Source organism: Calidris pugnax, unplaced genomic scaffold (assembly GCF_001431845.1).
Source record: "Calidris pugnax isolate Ruff unplaced genomic scaffold, ASM143184v1 scaffold274, whole genome shotgun sequence".
NCBI lineage: Eukaryota > Metazoa > Chordata > Aves > Charadriiformes > Scolopacidae > Calidris > Calidris pugnax.
Genome location: NW_015091009.1, coordinates 1,045,447 through 1,069,946, shown reverse-complemented (window position 1 = coordinate 1,069,946; position 24,500 = coordinate 1,045,447). Strand labels below are relative to the sequence as shown.

General features: G+C 42.0%; 1 protein-coding gene across 1 annotated transcript in view; it reads right to left on the bottom strand.

Annotated features, from left to right (window-relative positions):
- Nucleotides 1–222: 222 nt before the first annotated feature.
- Nucleotides 223–24,500, bottom strand: part of HS6ST3 (heparan sulfate 6-O-sulfotransferase 3) — a 304,875-nt gene continuing 280,597 nt past the window's right edge. The window contains exon 3 of the mRNA XM_014955636.1: nt 223–3,536. Coding sequence (XP_014811122.1) covers nt 2,831–3,536 — 706 coding nt within the window. The 3' untranslated portion in view covers nt 223–2,830. The remainder of the gene's footprint in view (nt 3,537–24,500) is intronic.

Genomic DNA, 24,500 nt, shown 5'->3' with positions numbered 1-24,500 from the left:
AGGCCCCCATTGCTGTGAGTGGTACAGAGAGGTGGCCTGCTGGGGAAAGAGGCAGGCACACAAGGAAGGAGACCCTTTTGTCATGCTTAGGAGGAAGGGTTTCTAAAATCAGAGGGCTGGAGCACCTCTCCTATGAAGACAGGCTGAGAGATCTGGAGAAGAGAAGGCTCTGGGGAGACCTCATAGCAGCCTTCCAGTACCTGAAGAGAGCCTGCAGGAGAGATGGGGAGGGTGAGGAGGGACTTTTTTTCAGGAAGTATAGCAATAGGATGAGGGGTAATGGTTTTAAATTGAAAGAGGGGAGATTCAGATTAGATACTAGAAAAAAATTCTTTACTGTGAGGGTTGTGAGAGACACTGGACCAAGTAGCCCAGAGAAGTTGTGGATGCCCCATCCCTGGAGGTGTTCAAAGCCAGGCTGGATGGGGCTTTGAGCAACCTGCTCTAGTGGGAGGTGTCCCTGCCCATGGCAGGGGGGCTGGAACTCGATGATCTTTAAGGTCCCTTCCAACCCAAACAATTCTATGATTCTATGCAGCAGCTCCCTGTCATCCCTGCATCACCAGCCAGAAAGCTCCTTCCCTCCACAGGGCAAGGTGAGGGCCAGCCCAGCCCGAAGCTCCAGTGCAAGTGGGTAAAATGGCAGCTCACTGCAAATTACCTGCATTGCGCCTAAAGGTGCAATAATACCAGTCAGGCTTAGCTCTTCACGACCTTGCTATCACCCGGAGAGAGCTTCAGTCCTAGACCATAAACATTTCAATTTAATCTCACCTCTCAAGGTAGGTGTCCATACGTGAACGAGGTGTCTGAGTGCCTCTTCCAGGCAATGGGGGTCCAGGCAGTTGTCCATGGAGTCTAGAGAGCTCCTTGCTCTTCTCTAAGGCAGACAACCCATGCTCATCCAGGAGAATAACAATCTGCCATCCCATGTTTTTCCCTTCTGAACACAGAGGTGGGAAGAGATACACATGGTCCACCAGTGGAACAAGTATTAGGTGGGTTTTGGTAAACCCACCGCTCCTCATCCCAAGAGTAGCACACTGACAATCAGGAGTAAAGCAGCATTTTGCTAATAAACTACATTGATAATGAGGCATCATCCCGGTGGCCCTCTTCACTACTTAATAGCTGTTATGATATTCCATGTTTAATGTATTATTGTATGCATTAACTCTCAACAGGATAGTTAGATCATATTTTTGATATTGTGCATAGATAAGTAGCAGTAGCATTGTCTGAAGAAAAGAAGATACCGCATGCAGTGAAAAAAAAAAAAAAAGAATTTGGAAATGAAGGGATAAATTTGCAAATTCAGCCTCTTTTTTTTTTCTGTAACACATTATTTTTTTACCGACTGGATAAAATCTTTGAATTTTGAAAATAAATGAGAAATGTGCATCCGCATCAGGTACTCCGGTATTTCTAATTAGCAAACCTGTAAGGTAAAAGCCATTCATGCATGCAATAATATACTTTCAGCATCTCGATTTAGCAGCCACGTTGAGGCACTTAGAGAAATTTCCTCCTAATGCTTTACATTTATGCTAGAAGAAGAAGGAAAAAAACTCTCTCAAAAGATCTATGGTGCACAGGACCCTTGCTTAAAAATTTCACTATTACGAATGGAACAACATAAAATCTTGGAATAATTAGATGCAGTTTAGCCACAAGGATGTAACATGTGGAGGAAGAACCCATTGAATCTTTTTCTAGACAAGGAAGAAAACCAGATACAGATCTCTCATCGTGAAAACAATAAATTTACAAAGAATTTTCATACAGAGTAATAAATATCAAGACTTTCCACATATCCATTATGCATCCTATAAAAATGAAAGCTGATTTTTTTCTAGCCACTACTGTAGGTAGACAGAAAACCAATTTGAATGGTATTCACTTGGCATCAATGTATTTTAACAGACAATATCATAAACCTGCCTACCTTCACAGACAATATATCTCCAGGCTTTTACAGCAAATCTGGAAAATGTCACACTAATATTTAAGCTTTTCCTGCTCTCTCTTTCCTCTTCCCTGTAGTTTGCTTGGCCCCTCTTCACCTTTTGTGAATGTGAAGGCTGATTTCATTGCCTTCAGGCAGATAATCTTCACGATGTGTGCCCAGCTGCCACGTGGACCTCATTTCTCAAGGCTTTCCCTTTGCCACACAGGCTCAGAAAGACGGCTGTTACATGGCTGGGCTTGGCACTCTCAGCATCTGTGAAGAAATAAGCTAACCTCCCCCATCACTTCACTTATATATCATCTCTGATTGCTGGCTAGCAGAATAGAACAAGCAATGCCCCAATCCCACATTTCCTAGGTCTTTTTTAATCACCCCAGCAAATTCTTCCCTTAATCAAAACACAGCATGTAGAAGTTTGAAGCTTTCCTCCACTTCATTCACTAGAAAACTATGTACTACAGTTGCAAAGGACAGTATGAAATAAACCAGCTCTCACATCACAGAGGAACCAACAGATTTTTTTTTCAATTTTTCATTCATGTCTGCACAAGTTTTGGTAGCCTAGATTGTATAGGGTACGTCTGTTTACACTCTCTCTTCAAACCATCCTTATAGCTTAGGGCTTTGAAGGAAGTCTTTTTGGACAGGAATCTATTCTACTCCCATTTAATAACACTAATTAATGCCAACTGAGAAAAAAATACATTCTCCTCACTGGCAGAAACCAAGAAAAACAGAGACAAGGAGGGGTAGTTGTCAGACGTGGTCTCATTTACCAAAGTGGCTCCTTGGCTAATTCCCAGGTAGCCAAGTTGCACAAACTCTCTGATCCTCTCATTGGTTAGTCAAGATGGAGAAGCGTCACCACCTTGCGACTTGACTATTGTAATCTTCAGTAACGGTGACTTCTGCTGCCTCTTCCCTTGGCCACTGGTGAGCCCTCTGCTCCCGCAGCAGTCGCCGCTCCTCTCGCCTCTTCAGCCGGTTCTTCTGATGCTCCTCTTGCTTGGAGTACTGGAAGCGCTGCAAAAACAGGTCCTTCGCGTATTCATAAAGCTGCACGTCCAAGAAATTCAGCTCCTCTATCCGTTGCCGCACATCCTCACCGATGTCCACATTGGAGGCCCGGGTAACGTTGAATTGGGTGAAGGGGGAAATGAATTTCAGGTTGAATGTCCTCTCAAAGAGATACTGCGTTTTCCTCTGAAACTCCGTGAGCCCAAAGAAGGCCATGTTTTTCAGATTGTTCTTGGCGCTTTGGAGAAGAATCACATTTCTTTCACTCTCATTCATAAAAGTCAAGTTGTAGCATCCCACCAGGCTGAGGTCTGCCAGCATGCGCACCTGGCGGTTGTTGGCCAAGTTGTAGCTACAATCCATGAATTCCTGTAAAGTAACTCCAGACCAGTCATCTCCTTCGTAACAGGTAGGCAGCTCGTCTGGCGTTGGGCTTCTTCCGTCGCACATATGAAGGGAAGTTTTCCATGTCGCACCCCTCTGGACATGCTTCCATTCACTCAAATACCGTGACACTGGATCCCTCAGCATCGTGATGTAATAGAAATTCCTGAAACATACCATTAAACACAGTTTTAAGATTCAGAGGATTTAAGTTTTCCTATTCTCCAACAAAACGATTACCAGCCACCTCTACCACCGCCTTCCCTTTTTCCAGTGTAATCTAGACATTTTAAGCAACCACTTCTGAGACAGTAAAAAGCTTAAAGCTTCATAAATACTGTGAATAAAATACAAGGTAAATTGGGAGAAAGAGAGAGAGATCAAAGGAAATAAGCAGCTATCAGATAAACGGAATTACCTTGACTTATCAACTGTTCAATGGTAGTTACATTATACAAGAGCCAATTAACTGCAGTGTACTCCCCTCTACTTTGAAATGCTAACCACCAGTAATAGCAGAAACAGTGGGAAAAGAAATTTAAATAATCTTGCCACTTCTCTTCTGGACTGAGACATGCATGTCTCTCTCGATGCACAAGACGATAATCCTTACAGCGCTTGGTCAGAATATAAAAGAAGGATGAGCAATTTCATGTGGATGCTGCAAGTGCTAAAAATAGCACCATGTGGAAGACTGGCATGAGCCACCTACTTGAGAAGAACCCTATTATTAAATGGGTTGGAGTGAAGATAATGAGAGACCCAAAATCCATTCATATGACTTAATTTTAGACAAGTGCTTGATTGAAATTAGTTATAATTGTGTAGTACAAAAGCATTTGTTGATATAAAGATTATCATTATTCAGCCTCACCTGTCATGAATACAAAAGAGACACCAAGAAATATTGATTTGAAATAGAGCAAATAACGGCAGAACTCACATTGTCACTTCATCTTTTAGCTATTGAATTCAGTTTGTACATCTATTTCTGGCAATCTGAAATGGACTGCAATTGAGTATGCTTCAAGCAGGCTTTCACAGATTGAGTTTTTTACTGGGAAATGTTTTATTCAATAAAAACTCACCTGAATTACAGGATGATATCATAAAGACAAAGAAGAACCAAAATACTTATGATTTCTGTCAGCTAGAATAACCAGCAGAAGATTCATGACTAAAATTAACTCACAGTCTGGTACTAAAATTGGCTCGTGAGTTTGCATGACTCATCTGACTGCAAACAATACATTAATAAATCATGAGCCCTAACATTTCTTAAGAAAAGTCTGATCTCAGTACTTTCTTAAGCTTAGAGAATGATGAAGCAAGAAAGCAGGAGGCAAGCTTGCTGCAGACATATAACCCTGTAAACAAACCCACACTTTGTGAGGGCCATCTCATACATGAGCTAACTCCAGTTGAATGAAAAATCTCAAAATTGCTAACAATCTCTAAGACGATTACCTTTTTTTCCCCAGATATTACTAATTTTCTGCCACTAAAGATTCCCTGTAGCTTCTCCATAAACCTCAGGTTTGTCATAAAAACAGGTATTTTCTCACATATTCCTAAAAATACAGTATTTTCCCCAGTGTGAACAAAGCAAAAGGAAAAAAAAAAAGCTGAATGCTTTGTCCTTATTCATTCTGAGTTCTCCCCCTAGAGGATCTGTGCTACATTTTCTGGAATAATATTAGGAGGCAAAACTACAGACTATGTTCTGCTGCAGGGTCATTTCTTGAACTACTGTCTAATGGAAACAGCTGTTTCACAGATTATTTCACAACAGAAGAGCTACAGGTGGAAGGATATAAACCAGGGAGCGCCACGGGTGTATTTTCATTATCGCTTGCATTGGGAACCAGGATTTCTGTTGGTGTCAGATGATATTCTGAAGGATGATATCTCCAAAATAATTTGGGGCTTGGGTTTTCTGGCTGCCACTCACACACGATCAAACTGCACTTCAGCTGTTTTGATCCACGTCAGTTACTTACACAGCCCACATCAACACTGAACCCAAGGATCACACAACAATCCATACAGATATTTCTAAAATCCCTCTTCACTACTCCTGCAGAGCAAGAAGGGCCAGAAATCCTCTTGTGTGCTCTGCAGTATAGTCCCACTGTGAAAATCACCGTCTTTAAGCACTTCAAGCACAGCTTTCCCTTCTCAAATTAGATGCTCATCTCATCATGGCTCTACCTTGCATGTATGAGAGCACATTAAGACGAAAAGTGGACGCACTTCACTAGTGGTGTGCAGGTAAAGCAGTGAAACTCTCAAATACCCATCAGCTCTGAGGGTTGTTGCAACATCCAGCAGGCACCGATGGGGTTATAACAGAAAAATGACTGAAGCTCCAAGGGAGCAGAAATGAAAAAAAAGAAAAAAAAGGACAGAGATTCAGATGCAGTTGCCAACATCTACATTGACAGAGTCATGGCATTGGCTTAGTCCTTGTATTCCTGCCCCTCTCCTCATCAGATAATTTTGGGTGTTGATAGGTGGTAACAGATGGGTTTAAAAGTTGCTCCCGACAATTATTTATGCCTCTAATAATAGTTCTGTCTTTCCTCATCCGTCTCCAGGAGTCCCAGCCAGGCGTGACTCAGAGCAACAACAATTAACAAAAATACCTCCTTTGCATCAATCATTTCCATTTCATCCCTGGATATGCAAACGTGTTTGCTGTGCAATAGGCAGGGGCACAAAGCAAATGCAGGGAAATGAGAACAGCACGTCTCCGTGTAACACCCGCAGCTTCCCTTACGCAGAGGAGGCGAGAAGCTTTCCCCAGTCCTCGTGACTACCTGACTCCTGCACCCGTTTTTCACCGTCCTGATCAATTTGCTTCTGGTTTGTGCATCTTTCAGAGTGTTGCCTCCTGGTCCTATCAACCGAATGGCTTCTTCGTCAGGCAGACAACCTTTCACAGCAGCCTGACACACGTTTAGTTTCCGAGGCACCAACAACCACGAGTGCAGCCATCCCCACCGCGTTCACAGTTCACAACCTTCTGCTTAACCTTCTGTTGGTGACTCTCGGTCACCCTCTTAACCCATCTGAGTTTGGAAGACCCTGAGATTTTTTTCCACCTGATCCAGGCCACTGTCCAGATGACACTGTTTCAACGCTACCCAGAAGACTTGGGGAGTGCTGCACAGCAGCCGTGGTAAAAGATTTTCTTTCAGGGAAAAGGATGTCACGTCTCTAGAATAATGACAGAAGTAAAAATACATAGATCTCGCACATTTCAGTTAGAAAATTATAAAAATTATCTTAGGAAATTGTTTTTAAATGTTGACATTAACGGATTAAATATAGCAGCATTTCAGAGCTCTCAGTGCCTAATACACAGTGTGCAATCACACTAGGAATGGCTGAGGAGTTGGCTCAAAATAAAGACAAAAAGTAGTTCAGAAAAATCTGAAACTAGGGATGGCTTTCAGTCTCTCTTTCCTTCACTGTTCAGTGAAACAGCATCAATTCAGCTACACACTGGCCATCCTGAGCCACTCTGAAGACAGACATGCACTCGTTCTCGTCGGTGTAAATGACCCCCTTGCATTGTCCCTGCTCGTGCTTACATGGCTATGTCAAACTCCACAGCCACCCGCTGTGGGAAATACGCACCAAAGAATTAAGTAATAACTTCTGCTACCCTGTTTGACAAAGCAAACTCATCTCAGACTTATTGGCTTCATTTCAACGGACTCCCATCATCGATTACTCAAACTGCTGTCACAGGCAGCCCTGGTGCTTAAAGGCTAGCCAAGCAGAATAGGCTGGTGTGTCAGTGAGAAGATGTTTTACACAAAGCATTCAAAATTAACTAAAACCCATACAAATTATATCTATATCTGTATCTATATCTCTGTCTATGAGCTCGTGCATGCACGTGTGCCTGTAAACATTTACAGGGGAATCAAACCATAAGCTGCAGTTGGCAATGAAAGAAAAATCACAGTAGATGCATAGTGTGTATTTGCTAATTTATATTGTGACTGTCTATATAAACACACAGACAAGTACAAACACTTCAGATGATACTTCAAAGAACACCAGTTCAACTAGTCGAAACTTTAGCTCTTCCTGAAAGGAAACTTCATACAGCTTCCCCAGATTAAACCGTCTCCTTTTGAGCATAATGTAGTGCAGTTAATGGGGTACTGAAGTCACCACCATGGCACAGTTATTTTTGGACAGATACTAAGCACAGTGATGGTCAGGGCTCGGGCCTGATGATCCACGCAAGGTCCCAAACAAGCACTGTGGCGAAGCAGGGGCTGCACACTACTGTTTACACTAGAATTAAAAAGCAGGAATTCAGAAGGCTCCAGTCCCACTGGCATGAAATCCAGTCTCTTCATTAGCATTAGGCAAAGGAAACCTTTAATTAATAGAAGAGCGAAAATGAGCTTCTAGTTATAACCTTAGAACATGTATTTCTTTCATATTATAAGGTATTTTAATATAAATACTCTAATCTTACATAAATCCTTCAATGGTATTGCTTTGGTTTAGAAATTAATTTCAGAGGAGCAGACGGATGTTAGCGGAGGTGATCCCAAACCAGGGCATTTTGCCTCTTCTATCACCACGGAACAGACATCCCGGTGGGGGGAGATTTACTAAATACGGGAAGGATCAACGCACATTGAGAACAAAAACGTCCTCTAGGGCCTCCTGGGGAAGAAGGATGAACAGCATCTTCTCTGTTGCTCCCACTCTTGAGTGGAGCAGCCGGCACAAGGAGAGCTCACGCAGCTCTCACAGAGGATCAGAGGAGAGAAAAACCAAGCTATTCCCTCTTCTTTCAAAGGCAGGACCTTATGTGCAAGGAGTGATGAGCTTCATGAAAGGAGAACAGCACACCCATAGCAGCTGATGCAGAGACGGAGGAGTACTTGAGGTGAAGAAAAAGAGCCTCCTGGGAATATTTTGGAAGACACTAACAGACAGAAGAAAGAAGAACCAAAATGTCTGAAAAACCCAGGTGCAACATAAAACCATCCACATTATGATTCTTCCTGGTAGCAGGGAAAATAAAAGCCCTGGTCAAGTTTACAACCCAAGTAGACACAAGAAGTTAGCAGCTTTAACCCTGGAGTGAGTGTGCTCCTGAGGAAAGGTCTGAAATACCCAGCAAAAGCCAGCCTGGCAGCACACTTCTGCTAGCAACAGAGGTTGTGGCAAGACGAAGGGTTAAGAAGGATCTGAATTACGTGAATGAAAGCCTGATGCTTCCCAGTTTTATCCTGAAGCCCAAGTTTTCAGAGTCAGTAATAAAGTTACCCACTAATCGGTGACCTCTCTTCAGGCAAAGTATCGTCTGTATGGGTAACGGTGAAGAGGGTAAATGAAACAAAAATAAGGATAGTGCAATACATGAACAATGAGGGAATGAGAGCATGTGGAACAAGGATGGTAGGGGAGACAGAAAGCAAATAAACAGTATTGGGATGATCCGAACTGGTCAAGGTCACGGAATCACGGAATTGTCAGAGTTGGAAGGGACCTTCTAGACATCATCTAGTCCAACTCCCCTGCTAAGCAGGATTGCCCAGAGCACATTACTCAGGACTGCATCCAGGTGGGTCTTGAAAATCTCCAAAGAAGGGGACTCCATGACTTCCCTGGGCAGGCTGTTCCAGTGCTCTGTCACCCTCACCATAAAGAAGTTTGTCCTCATATTTGAAGGGAACTTCCTATGTTCCAGCTTGTGCCCGTTGCCCCTTGTCCTCTCACTGGGAACCACTGCAAAAGAGTCTGGCTCCATCACCCTTGCGTAATGCAGACATATATCACCTGGCAGCATTATGGTGTGGAGTATCACTGCACCTATGCTGTGCTTAATTTACAGATAACCTGCCCAACAAGAATTGACTGTATGCTTCTTATTTAGAACACCAGCACCGTAAGGAAAAAGCTATGAAACGGTGCACAAACTATATGCATGTCCACCTGGCTGCAGGAAGCATCATACGGCTTATCCACCAAGTCAGATAAACGCTTGCTAGCCCATAAACTTTTGTAAAGATGATATAACAACAGCACATAGGTTTCTTAAGCTTAGCATCTGTCACAGGATGCTAGATCACTGTGATAGGAATGGTTTTCTAAAACATCTTTTACAGAAGTTTCTGAGCTCAATACTATTAGCTGCCCCCTCAGGTTCTCATGGGTTTCTTTACAAGTCTTTTACTGAAAGAACAGCTGTCACCACTTAGAAGTCAATGTTTACCCACTTTTACCACATACATCACCCATTCAGCATGTAGAAAAAACACTGAATTGGCTGTTTTCGTGGAGGATCTGAGCACTCACCACTTCTGCTGTTTTTAACTGCGATGATGGCACTATGCTTATTTAAAACAGTGGCTGTAATATCCTACAGATGCTCAGTTACTCCACATTAAAAGCGAACCTGCCATTGACTTCAGCAGAGTAAAAAAAAAACCCAACCAAAATTAAAAAAAAACAACACCCCAAACTTGCATTTTGAGGTAAAAAAATATAAAATTTTATCTTTGTCTTATTGTTCCTCTGGGATTTCGTCTCATGGCTTTAAATCCAACCAGAAAAAGAGTGGCCACTGTTTCCTATTTCCAAATTGGCCACAAGATTCTGTTGGTTAACTATCCCTTTTGTATCCCAGTGATATATAGTGCAGCTAAATTTGCAGGACATGCCTGCTCAGAGAAGGGCCTGGATACAAAGACATCTAAATGCTTAGACATGTAAGCTACATGTCTAAGCAACCTCTGAAGCCAACGGAGAGCTACTCGATAGAGGCGGTGGTGTGTGTCCAGAGAGTCACAGAGTTGACCAAAGGTAGGTGCTGGCTCTGGCATGAGCTGTATCACTTCAGAGGATCTCTATGGATTTTACTGTGTACCTTGAGCACAACAGCAGCTTAGATACCCACCTAACTTGGAGATGTCTACACTGTAGGCACCTACATACAGGTGTCTCCATCTGTAAGGTGAACCCCATGTCTGGAGTCAAAGGCTCCCCACCTGCACAGATGTGTTCACAGAGCACGAGCTTCGGGCCAACCTCAAAAACTAAACAGTAATAAAACATTTTGTAACGAGTGAGAAGTAACTACAGACAACCTCCATTTCATGACTTACTGTACCAACAATAGAAATACACCAGTCAAGTTAGGATATCTCTTTCTAAGCATGTTTCTAGAGCTGGAGCATTCCCAAAGTAAACAGAAGTTTTAAGTAAGTTGTCTATTATTTCACACAAACCTCCAAACCAGCAGTTAGAAAACCAGCCTACCGTAATTTTGTTGTTCTTGCTTATATATCAGTACATATACCAGTACATCAGTGAGACAAAGCAAAGATGGTTGGGTTGGTTGATCAGGAATCTACTTAATGATGACATAGTCTGTTATGGGCAAGAGAAATGTGGTGTTTGGGCACTGGGAAGTGCTTGGGAAACCTCACATTTCATTGCATGTTAGCAGGAATACTTCCTATCACCAGCTACAGTTGCTTTCACGTTAATCTGTTGCTCTAGGATTTATTATAAAGTCCTGATTTTACCGCTTAGAAATTGAAAGTCCTTTTTAAAAAAAAATACCCTCTGAAATATCAAAATTAGTTCTGTACCCCTGCTATCAGAATAAAACCAGGAAAGTTTTACAGCACTCCTTTATTTCTTTGCATGGCTGTTGATCAGAAGATTAGTGTCCCACACCTGATTAAAGAATGACAGATGACAAAGAGTGTCTTTAGAGATCACTTAGTCTCTAACATCAAACAACTTTTAACAGCAGTGATTTAGGGTAATCCAGAAGGGCAGAAGAAAGAGAGTGAACCTCTGGCAACACAAATGCCACATGTACATTAGGAATTTTTCCACCTAAAGAGTCTAATTTTCCTTGAAGTGAAGCTAGGGCAAATTCAATAATGGTGTAGACTTATACAAGCCTATGAGAAGAGTGAGATACTACCTAAGCTATTTGAACACAGCACTGTTTTAGATTTGTATTATATAGAAGAAAGATGACCTTCAAAATACAGTGCTACATCGCTACATCAGTACTGCAAAACATTGGTGAAAAAAAGCATCTGTAGAGACTAATTTATTTTTTTTTCCTCAACTACTTTAGGAATTAAGACAACTGGCTTGGGTCTATGCAAACTGGCAAGTTTCTTTTAAAACACTGTAGGCTTTTAGAGTTAGGAAGTGTTATATTGTAGTTTTTTAAAGTAATGAATAACCATTAGAATAATAATCACGTCTTTTACCCATCACATTGCCACACGCCCTTCAAAATCATTAGTGAAAATGGATCTCAGGACCTACTGCTGCAAAGGAAAACTGGGAGTGCTGAGACTTTTTTTCTTGACATAGAAGAATATAAATTTGTGAGGATGCAGATTTTGACAAAGTATTTCAAAGACAAGTCTAAGACGTTAGGTGGGGACCAACCAGCAGCCTGCCAGTACCTAAGAGGAGGTCACTGAGAAGACGGAGCCAGATTCTTCACTGATGTACATGGTAGGATAAGGAGAGACAACGGTCATAAACTGAAAAAGGGAAGGATACACAGAAAATAGTTTTCATTGTAAGAATATTTAAGCACTGGGAAAGCTTTGCCTGAAGAAGCTGTGCACTCTCCATCCTTGGAGGTTTTTAAGACCCAACCGGACAGAGCAGAGCCCTGAACAACCACCACTGTGCTCAGTGGTGACCCTGTTCTGATCAGGGAGTTGGGTTAGAGACCTCCTGAGGTTCCTTCTGGCCCCAGGGGATCTGCCATTCTGTGTGACAGCGCACAGTCTTCTGTCACCAAATGTATAGCCCTCTCAGAAAAGACATCAAACCAGAACCAACTTGCCAACTAGATCATACCTGTCCTCCCCTGTTCTTTCCTGGCTACCCAAGACAGGGAATGTGCTTTGTCTTTTATGAGACTGGGTGTGGTTTTGTATATGATTTTAAGTAGGGCTATAACACTCTGAATCAGCACACCTTGAATCATTGAGCAACTTCATGAATATTTATTTCAATGACACTTTGTTCAATATAGAGTCTCTAGAAATTGGAGAGGACAGTGCAGCAACTACATGTTCCTAAAGAAATTAATTCTGTTCACAGGTATCAAGTCTGGATCTTGAACAGCTCCTAGACTAACAAAATGATGTAGCTACCCATAGTTTTAATGCCAGTATTTTAGAAAATGCACACAGATAGCATATGAGTATGTGTGAGCTTTCTGAGCTAACATGTTTTTCCTGTGTGTTGCCTTTAGGATTTAGGCACAAATTTTCAAACACAGAGCATAAAGTTAGGCATCTAACACTATATTAAAACATGTAGATAGACTCAGCCTCATTGCCAGTGAAGGAAATACACAGGAGTAAGAGCTAAGGATGCTCAGGTACCCCGAAAACATGGTCTGCTGATTTATTTAGCAAAAGGAGGCTCCTAGAGCCATAAGAGTGCCCTTCTCTGCACACAGATAACAGCACTTTATTATCTCCTTCATAAAACTTCATAGCCCCTTTTAAAATATCCTTTTCCTGCCACTGCTCCCATTGAAAAGGGAAGGTGAAGGTTGCTTCTCATGGTTAGGAACATGAGTCTCAATCCCAGACTAAACCTGGTCTTGGTCTACTCACATCCAGCTGCTCCTGGGTTAACACTTCAAACACATCAAGAGGATTTATAAACGTAAGATCAGAAGAGGAGAAATGGCATTTAAGCTGGAGATCAGAGAACAATCACACCTCTTTGCTTTCATTTTATGAAGCTGAACTAGTTGTTATTCTTTCTTCTGATAAGACAAGCCAGAAGTGACCACACTGCAGTCCCCCAAAACCCTTGAGTCACACTTAGAGTCACTTCACTCAGAGATGCACCCTGAGTTTTCCAACATCTCAGCGTTCCATGCTAGCTTTTGGTAGGAGGCTCAGAAAAGTAAGACATGCTAGAAGCTCCTGAGATTTGTTTTAGTTCCTGACCGTCCAAGTGGTCCTTTCCTGGCACTTAACCTTGCACAACTTCACGTTTCATTACACATGGCCAGAATCGGGCAGATTTCACATGAGGCCTCACAGGTGCCTTGTACAATAAATACTTCTGATGTCTGCTGGCAACGTATTCTCTGATACACCCTCACGTTGCATTAATTTTTTTATGTGGCCATGTAACTCTGGAAACTCATACTTGCTGTGCTACTGGCTAATATACGGAGGTATTTCTGCTCCCCCTGTTTCAGCTGATAAGCACTCCTTTGATAGAAGAAATCTGGTTCTGCTGGCCTCAAATGCATGATCCTGCGCTTCGCGTTACCAAACTTCATTCCACCTTTTCTACTGAAATCCTCAAGGTCATTAAGCAAATTCCATTAACATACTTCAGCTTTTTGTGCCAACATCGTTAAGGAAAACATGAAATAGGATCAGAGCTAAGACCAGCCCTGAGGAAATTTATTAATAACTTTCCTTTAAACCAGAAAGCTCCTCTTCCAGCATACCCTGTTTTGTTACCAGCTTGTCCACCAGAAAATTCTTATGCTCAGGCTTATGTTTTCTGCCTTGTATAGTAACTTTGCAGATGCCGCCCTATGAAATATACTTTATTGAAGGTACATTTCCCTTCTGCTATCAGAGACAGATGCTGGGTGTTTACATGTCTCAGCCCAAAGGCTGAGAATTGCGGCCCCAGCTTTGCTGCGTGTGAGAACATAGAGAATGGTTAAGATGGGGAAATGACAATTTGTTTGAGAGTGTAACGGTCTGGAATAGAAATGTACAATTAGGCCATTTGATGGAAAAACAAATCTGCTACTTTCCATCAAACAACCATGATACAAATTGTAAATCATTTCTTGATGAGACACAAATCTAACAAAGTTTCCTCCAGAGATTTTTGTTCTTTGCCTAAATTATATCAAGTTCAGTTGTTCTAAGTGTTCTTTAAATTGCTGAAAGGCGTGAAGTAGCAAGACTCTCGCTGAAAGAAATATAAATATAAAATGCAATGATAAATCAAATAATGAGAATTTGGTTGTTTTGTGAAGCACATGCATAATAAAAACCTTCTCCCTTGTAAGAGACAGTGTGTGAGCGCCATAGGAGGAAATGCTATTAAAAAACAATAAATAAATATATTGTCCATAAGATTCTTTAAGGATACTGTATGCAAGACCATGTATACCTTTGTGCCAGAGAGAGTAGCAAATCCTTTGTGTCCAGGACTGGCAAAGGAGGAGTCCATTGCTCACATCACCCCCGTTCTATCTCATCCCTGTTGTGCACAGATCATTGCTGTGTCTCAAAAGAACCGTGGAAATCTGGGGCACATGTGACATCTTTCCTCCAAAATGTTTTTTCCTCCTGTCTCTGCCTTTGCTATGCCACTGCACAGAAGGGAAAACGAAATAAGGATGCTGCACTCCTGTACATCCTGCCTCCCCCTGCGTGGGGAGGAACCTGAACCTGCCTTTCTCAGAGAGATGTTGTGAGCACAGGAGAGACGAGCTAAGGGGAGATGACCTGCAGCATCATGCTGCAGCAGAAAACAAGGGCTGGCCAGAGAAAAGGAAGGTGATGACAGGCAAGGGACAAGAGAAGAGCAAGGGGGACCTGCAGTTCAAGCTTGTTTTGCCAACTTAGCCTCCAAGGGTTACAGAAACCAGGTTGTGAAGGGACCCTCCTGATCAAGTCTGATGCCTTAGTCACGGGTAACGGTTTAGCACAACGGAATTAAAAAAATATCCCTTTTGAACACAGGACAAGCCACAAAACCTTCCTTGCTACCAGGCTGCAGTCTCTGAGCATCTGCCAGCAAGGCTTGAGCAAGTCCCTGCTTCAGGAGGAGCCTCCCCAGAGCGGGTGATTGCCTGGGCGATGGAGCGAGGATACAGCTTGGAAGCAAAGAGACGGGGATGCAGTACTCCTGCCTATTCAGTAACATAAAAAACATAAAGCCTTTTGTAATGGTTATAACGAAAAAAAAACAACAACCTACATGCTTTCATGTAGAATTATGAGAGATCTGTTATTACGAAAGTCCTGGCTGCCAGCAAGAATACACCTTATTGGGAAAATTCAATTTCAAAGCACCCCTGAAAAGACAAATAAAAGGTAGCCAGATCCTTAAATCTTCTGACATTTATACTTCTTCAGTCAGATTTTGTTAGACCTGAAATATTTATGTTAAATTCAACTACAATGTTTCCTTCCATCCTCTTTCTTGTTTTTGAACTGCCTAGGCAAGACAAGCAGCACAGGCATCCCCAGTGGTCCTCTGTAGCTGGCTGCCTTCACTGGAAACCAGTTTGTGCCATAAATGGCATCTACCAAGACTCCCTCCCTAAAGAAACTGTCTCTTGATTTCCAACTAATAGCTCAGTTGCAGACACTATCTTCCAAATCTGGGATGCTCAGATGAAAGTTCTGTGGGATTTTTCACTGCAACTCATTTTGAATCAGTACGGTAATTCTGCTCAATTAATAAAGCAATTAACAATAAAAAGGCCCAGTAATTGAGATCCCTTTGAAAGTACATCAATTTATTCTCTCTAAGCTTTGCCTCAAGTCTTTATTAATTCTGACATCAAGCATAATGACCATAAATTATAAATGATCATCACAAAATCCAGGCATCACAACCATTTTATTGTCCTACATATACCGAATTTCCAAAATATGTAGGCTTGGTCATAACTTTTGAGATTTGCCTCCCATAAGGTAAACAGTATGACAATATAGATAGTAAAGAATTTCAGGTGATTCTACTAATGCAAACACTGTAAGAGTAGTCTTTCCTATTCATTCATTGAAACAATTCACAAAACCTAAGAAAATTGCACAGTTATAAGACAAAAATGTTAACTTCCCCTAATATTCCTCTTCTTGTGATGGAACTATACAGTCTTAAAAAAATTTTTTTAATGTCTTTTAAGACATTAAGCAAGCAGATGACAGGGTACTTCAATTGAGTACGTATAAGACAGACCACTGACTTCCTATTTTACACTGAATTTTGTTTGTCTACTAAAATACTTGATAGCATTTAATCAAACCCATAAATTTTTGCTGTGATTTATACAACTCAAAGCTATAAGCAAAATTGCCATCTTTCTCCTCCATTGACCTAATAGATTTCTTTCTCTATCGGTTTAGACTAGGTGTTTTTATATATGTACACATATATAATCTCCACAAGAGGGCCCTCTTATCTTCCCCAAATCTTAGCAAAAGCTTAACTTGCTTTGCAAAAATTTATGACAAAAAGTTTTTGTCTACAGATACTACATTATCTTAGAAAAACGTTTTTACCAACTAGAACGGAGCTTATGATAGAATTTTATACAACAAAAACTGTCATTTGAAAGGGAATCAGTTTTTGTGTAAAATTTCCAGTATATACCTGGCACGCGAAGAACTTCAATCAGCCAAATGATCAATAATGAGCAATAGCAATAATCAGCCCAAATGAGACTTTTTACACAAACACGGATAGACACACACACAGTCAGCTCATACTGCCATGGCAAGGCAGCCTCTATGTCATATTCTAATCTGTGGGGCAAACCCAAATTAAGCCGCTGTTTGTGATTTCAGCTCCGTGTGAATGCATCCCTTAGGCAACACAGTTAAGGTACAAATGGCATTAAAGTTATTTGCACTGTCCTCTCAACTCCCAGCAGATATGAAAAACAAATCTTGTTTGGGATACCTTATTATTTGCTTTAATATTCTGAATGCTTTACGGAGACAGTGTTATATGTCCTCATCTTCTTAATTCAATTGTAGCTCTGTGAAGTTTTTATTATTTACCATACCTTTGACCTTGGAATATCCAACAGATATTGGACTATCTCCTTCTTCTGACCTCAAATCTTAACGAATCAAGGCTCTGACACGCATGCCAGGCTGCGCACTCCACTGTACCGCTACCGGCTGTGGACGCCGTGCTCTGGGAAAGAAGGCAATAAGATGAAATAAAGAAGCCTAAGATCCTAACCCCCAACTTTTACGAGGGATTCCTTGCCTTTCACGCAAACTAGCAAGCGGTTATGTGAATTCAGCCTTGCTGATACAGTGCAAACCCCCCAACCTGCTAACTCATTCGAGTAAATCTCTGCACCTTGATCTGCAGCGCCAACTTTAAGCAGAGTTTGCTCGAGTAAATCTCTGCACCTTGATCTGCAGTGCAAAACTTTAAGCAGAGTTTTCAGGATCTGTCAGCAATACTGCCATATGACATGGTCCCGTTTAACCGATGTCCATGACAGAGTTCAGGCTGCTGGCAACGCTTGTGCACTCAGGTAAAAGAAAATACTCAAGGTGCTGATGGGACTCCGCATGAATTACTGGCTGCAGCAAGTCATCAGGGATGCCTTTGGCTCTGCAACCCTCCTCTGGAATGGACAAATCCCAATCAATGAAGCACATCTGTACAGTAGGGGAAAAGCACTTCCCAACCCCTTCAGGCCATGAACTGACTACTTGAAGCATGACATTTGATTAGCCTTATTATCTCAACTCATTTATATAGAAATGTTGTTAGGGGCCATGAAGCCATCCAGCCCTTATTAAAAACCCGCCACAGCCTCTGAGCTGATGTTCTCACTCTTCTTCCTTTTGTCTGTAAAAACAACGAGGAATTTCTTACTTCTGAACTGCAGGTTACCATCTTTGCAATTTTATTATTGTAAAAGAACCTTCTCCTCTTATATTAGTGCAGCAGGCTGTTGCCATATCCCCCTCACATATGCAAATAGGTCAGGCTTTCTAGTCTTTCCCCACAGAGATATTTGACATTGAGACTCAACATGACCCAGCATCCTTCTGAACTAAAGGCCAGGGGAATGGCGTGCAGGACTTTATTTTCAAACGTATCTCTCACGGAAATTAATGAACATCTGTGCAGATCCTGAACGTGAATTCAGGCAGCAGAAACAAAACCCACCTGAGATTAAGTTTAAGGTCTAGGAGCACCTAGTGGTAAGGTTCTTTATCTTTGCAAGTTGAGGATTTCTCCCCTTCCCTTTGAAGAGCCAGACTGCTCTTCAGGTCACAAACCATCTCGCTCTAAAGGAAAGGGGATTATAACAGGGTTATGAAAGAGATTTCCGCATTAACAAGGAGCGAAGTTGCTGGTGTGTATCCTAAGTAACGCAAAGATTTGAATATGAAACATTCATTAAGATTTCCTTTACAGACTCTATAAATTGCCTTCTGTTTCATACAGGATGTTACTGTCAATACGACCCACCAGTGATGCAAACAGGAAAGCAAAATTCAGGTTAAAATGTCACAATGTCATGAACATTTTTCTGCAGTTGTAATGATTTCAATGTTCCTATCTTTTATCTAACAGAGTAGATTACTTAGGCTGGGTCAATCTTATTATTGGTTCACGTACTGAATATTACATAATCTTACATAAATTAATACCTGTGAATTTAAAAAAGAAATCTCATCATAGTTTCCTGAGCAACTGAAGATATGCTACCTGCCCAGTAAAAACAGCCAAAAAAAAGAAGAAAAGGATGCAAACTAATCTGGTTTTGCTTTTCTTTGCTTTGAAGAGGTTCCTTTTCAACAGGCTTTTTCTAAGGCAAAATTTTTGTTTGTAATTGTATCATTTTTCATATATGACAAAACTATACATCCCAATAGTCTCACCAAGCGCTGTTTAGCACTTCTATCTCCGCTCTCCATCTTGAGATAGCAGCTGCTGTATGTTCAGGCTAAACTACGGCTCTGCCTAGAGGAAAGGGAAGTTTGCATGCACATAGACCTTTATTCCTGACACTTTAATTTGCTCCACGGCCTTAATAAATACACCAGCATTAAGCACACTCATGCAAACAACAGCTCTGAAAATAACTCACTTCAGACGTTTTTCCACGTTGTTTCCAGTACCACCGCTCTCAGTGCTAGGAACAATCATTAGCACAGGCAGGGATTTGTCATCAAAAAAAATCACACTCGGAAAAGCAGCAGGGATGCTCAGAGGTGTAGCAGGGGACTAGCCGAGGGGGTCACATTAGTATTCCCTGAGCATTACTGGGAAAAGCCCTGCAGTGTGGCTGGGCCACTGCTGGGAGCGGGATAAGCAGGCACAGGTAACCCTCCTTATTCATCACGGTGGCATCCCACAGCCTGCACCACAGGTGAGGGCTGGGGGCAGTGGCCATCAAGCTGCACAGGCTCCCCAGATTCCCCAGGGGGGCATTTTGCTCAGAGGCCAGAAATCCACCTCCCTCAGCCCAGCATCCTTCCCCAGACCAAAGTCTTCCCTGGCAGACACCCAGCCCACCTAATCAGAAGAAGAGGGGCTGGTAGGAAGGGATGATACAGGCTCATAAAGACAATCACAACTTGGCCCCAACCTAGTTGCTTCCTCTTTTTTTTTTTTAATTTATGACAAATGCTACACAATGAGAGAATTTCACTGAATTTCACTGAATTTTTAGAGTTGGAAGGGACCATAGAGATCATCTAGTCCAACTCCCCTGCTGAAGCAGGATTGCCTAGAGCTTGTCAGAGCATGTTACTCAGGACTGCATTCAGGCGGGTCTTGAAAATCTCCAAAGAAGGGGACTCCACAACCTCCCTGGGCAGCCTGTTCCAGGGCTCTGGCACCCTCACTGTGAAGAAGTTTCTCCTCATATTTGAGTGGAACCTCTTATGTTCCAACTTGTGCCCGTTGCCCCTCGTCCTCTCACTGGGAACCACTGAAAAGAGTCTGGTTCCCTCCTCCTTCAACCCTCCCTTGAGATACTTGTCAGCATTAATAAGGTCTCCCCTCAGCCTTCTCTTCTCCAGACTAAAGAGTCCCAGCTCTCTCAGTCTCTCCTCATAAGGGAGATGCTCTAATCCTTGAATCATCTTTGTTGCCCTTTGCTGGACTCTTTCCAGTAGTTCCCTGTCCCTCTTGAACTGGGGAGCCCAGAACTGGACGCAGTATTCCAGTTGTGGCCTCACCAGTGCAGCGTAGAGGGGCAGAATGACTTCCCTTGACCTGCTGGAATACACAGTTTTCTTAAAAGATTTTTTTACTCTTAAATGCAATTGTCTTTGTATCATCCTAAAACATGCCTGCCTTTATAGCAAAAAGGCAAGCAAGTTGAATATATAGAACAACCCCATGGCCTACAAGCACATATAACCCAAAGACTGAACCTTGAATTAAAAAAAAAACCCAAACCTGACTAATGAAAAATCTATGCTAAATGCCTTGGAGCATTTAGCAAGGATCCGGGGATAAGATTCTTAAATCGGTAAGCCCTGAGCATTTACTATGTGTGCATTTTTCCTCTTCTTTCCTCCCAGCTTCTCTCTCATTCTTGGATACCACCTTTGTGGTTTTTTTTTTTCCTTTTTTCTCTATTTCTTCTCTTCTTTTCCCCTTCATTATATGTGTTCTCATACAACAGCAGGAGAACTTTATGCCTGGAGGAGCTGCAGAGGAAACAGAGCCTTTCCATTGTGCTGGGCTGATCCAGAAGAAAACTGACTTCTTTTTTCCTAGCTAGGGTTAAGCCCATTTGCTCCTGCACCAAATTTCTCTGCATCTTGAGCTGGCTGCAGAGAAGATCTGAGTGGGAGTGGGTTGGTGTCACTCTAAACTCTCGTCAGCCACAGTGCTGTGCCCACAGCTCGCCGGGGTCAGAGCAGGGGCTGTGCTGCTGACTGACACAGCCAGGCCGAGGGCAGGTCCAACCCAGAGATGTCCTGGTTTAGACACGTGGCTGCTTCCCCACAGGCCATTTTCACAGGCTGCTCTTATTTTGTGCCTCTCCCCCCTACTATTTACCAGGATAGAGATTTTTTTTTCCCGTTTGGGATTTTTTTAATTTTAGCTCATTGAAACAGGATCCACCCAATTTCTGCATCCCAGATACGTAAACTCTCTGAGGTCTCAATTTAGATCCCTGTACATTACTGTCAGTTCAGGTTTTCTTAATGAACCTGAGAGCCAGAAATTATTTTGAAAACCTGTGTGTAACTTTCAGTGTCGGACGTCCTATAGCAGTTACAATATTGCAACAAGATTTTGTTCTGTTAAACCATGTCTGAACTTGGCTTTGGCTTTCTAAAAAAAGCTTTAGAAAAATCACCTTCTGTAAAAAAAGCTGAACAAAAAATGTCATATTAAAAACAGGTTCAAGAAGCTCCTCAAATAGTTCCTGGAAGATAAATCCAACAAGAGCTATTAAATGAGAGACATCTCCCCTAAGCAAGAAATTCTCAAGCCTTCAATTTTTTGATCAGGGGAGTATATTCAGGGGTATTATCACTACATCCTTGCCTTGTACTTGTCCTCCTTGCACATCTCCACTGTTGGAGACAAGATGATTAGGCTAGATGGACCTTGGATCTGACTCAGTTTAGCCATCCCTGTGCTACTTCAAGCCACTCACATACCTATACTTTTTTTTTTTTTTTACATTAACATTGATGAGAGAAGAATCTCACATGCTGATGAGTTAATTCAAAGCAAGAAAAAAAGAAAAGACAAAAGATCTGTACAGCTTTAGTCATAAGTGCAAAGCAGAATCTGGATGTCATGCTTGCCATAGAAAATGTTCTCTCACCTTCAATAAGAAATCTGTTTTCTGTTTTCTTAAAAATGGATCTTACAATGTGGGTGTTACAAATGGCAGTTCTTTCTCTACCACTTGTAAAAATGAACACTTTCCATTCATTTACAAAAAGACTACCATAAAATATATTATTACCAGGGGTTGGTAGGAGGCAACATCAAACAGCGTGTCGGCTCTGAAAGAGAAATAGGACCAGACTGAATGCAGGAATCGACTGCCGATGTTCAGCACGCAGGAGAGGAGCATCCCATGGAGGCCACCCTGCAGAAAGGGCAGCCGAGGAGATCTTCAGGGAGGCTGAGAGACAGTTCGCCCTGCTCCTGATAACCCCACTGCTGCTCAATGCCAGCTCTGCATGTGGCTAGGTGGCCTGGCAATGAAAATATGACCCACGGCTGTGCCCGTTGCCCAGAATAGTTTGGGTTGGGAGGGATCTTAAAGACCATCTAGTTCCAACCCCCCTGTCACAGGCAGGGACGCAACACGGGCAACATGAATTAGCTAGAGTACATGACACAGTGCTTAATCTGGTTTTATGTGTTCACATGTGCCAGGAGTGAGAGGACAGATGATATCAGATGGGACATGGGATGACGCAGAGTCAAACGACCTATTCTGGCACAAAACCAAATTATTGACTTCTTCTGAGCAGCTTGAATTGACACAGTGAGTTTATGCCAGAGGAGTACTTTTGCATCATTTGTTCACCCAGCTTTTGAGCAAGAGATTTAGGAGATCTAGAGCCAGTTTGACTGCATTGTCAAACTGTGGCCTCAGTACCTAACCTGCTACAACTGCGCAGGAGATAATTTGGATTTATGAGCTTGCAAGCACCCCTGGATGATCTGCTTAGCATTGCTGCCCTACATGCTTCTTCTGTACGTCTGTCCTAACTTACCTAACCTCTGCAATTCTTTCCATATAATATGCATTTCCTCGCTCCAGTGCACTGGAAACTATATAAACAAGAAGAAAGTAAATGACACAACTGAAGTATTAAATTCCTTAAAAGTTGAATATTACACATAAAATTTAAAGGAGTACAACATATTTAATAACAATACCGTGTCAATTCCACAAGAAAATAAATGTATAAAGGCCTCTATTACAAGGTGAGATATTGTCCTCAGAGTTATAAATTGCCAGAAATAATATTATTTGTGCAGCTTTATTTTGCCACTCTGATACCCTATTTATTTGCTATACAAAATATTATTTTTCCACAGCACCCCTGCTTTGTTCAGTGCACAGAAGAGGCAGTGCTCAGCAAGTGAGATGCTTGTTCAATATTTCTTTTTATCATCGTCTGAAAGCACGTAGTTCAGTGGGGTTTTTTTTACAGCACATCGCTGTAAAAACAGACTGCTCAGGGTACAGAACGTCACATTTCCTTATTGCCTTTACTATCACAATCATCCTTGCGCTACACTGTACTTCATTTTTTTGGCTTACAGTATTACCTCCAACTCCTGTTATAGTCATACCCTCAACACTTTCGCTCTTTGAATCTCAATTTCTTTTGGGTTAAAAGGAAACAGCACCAAACCAAAGATGGGGGGCAAACTCCTTCCTCGGAGAGGCGGGAGCCCTGGAGCTGCAACTGTCTCATGGGCAATGGGAGAGGCTGAGGAAGGAAATGAAAAACCATCTTCAACTTTCTAGACACCACCACCAGCTTTTGACAAAAGCAGCCACGATTACTATTTGATGTGGCACTGCCTTACACCTGCAGGGCTCCTGAAGCAAGGCATCCCCGGCTTGTGCTCCTAGAGATGGCCTTATGGGGCCTTCCCAGGCCTCCCTAAAGTGGGCAGCTGTACTGCACATCCACAATAACATAACTGGAGACTCCTGAGAAACATCACTATTCCCAACTAAGGCTTCCCATAACAGTGGAATTGGGCAAGGTTTTGAGTATGAGACACCCAGCCTTGGTACTTGCTCCCTAAGGTTTGAGCTCTCAGATTACTTTATTTAAACACCGACATTTTTGGAAATCAGGCCAATTTCTTTCTCTTCTGATTTCAATATGGAATCCTGAACTTGAGAAACAGTAACCTAAAAAGCCTAAACCATGACACAGCACTGTGAAGATGTAGTAATTTATCTACCCGATGGTGTTGCTGTGTGTACTGATGGCAAGCGTGCATGGCCCAGGACGATGAAACGGTTATCGGTATGAAAATACCATTACTAAGTAATGATCCGTTCTCTCTCTCACTTTTTGTTTGGAAATGGCTCTCTTATTTTTCATTGCATCTTTCAGGCAGTATGAATCTTAATAAGGAAATGACTGACATTAATAAGGATGTAATGTGTTTTTGGAGCCATTACTTAGTGTCAGATGCTAGGAATAACTAAGACACAGGTAATGGACAATCAAAAGAAAGATGTACACATGGCATGGCTTATTTTTGTCCATAGATTTCTCATCAAGAAATATATTCTTGGGTGCAAGAACTGTCTCCAAAGAGTTCATAGGGAAAAACGCCTAAGACAAAAGGAATATCTGATACATCCACAAATAAT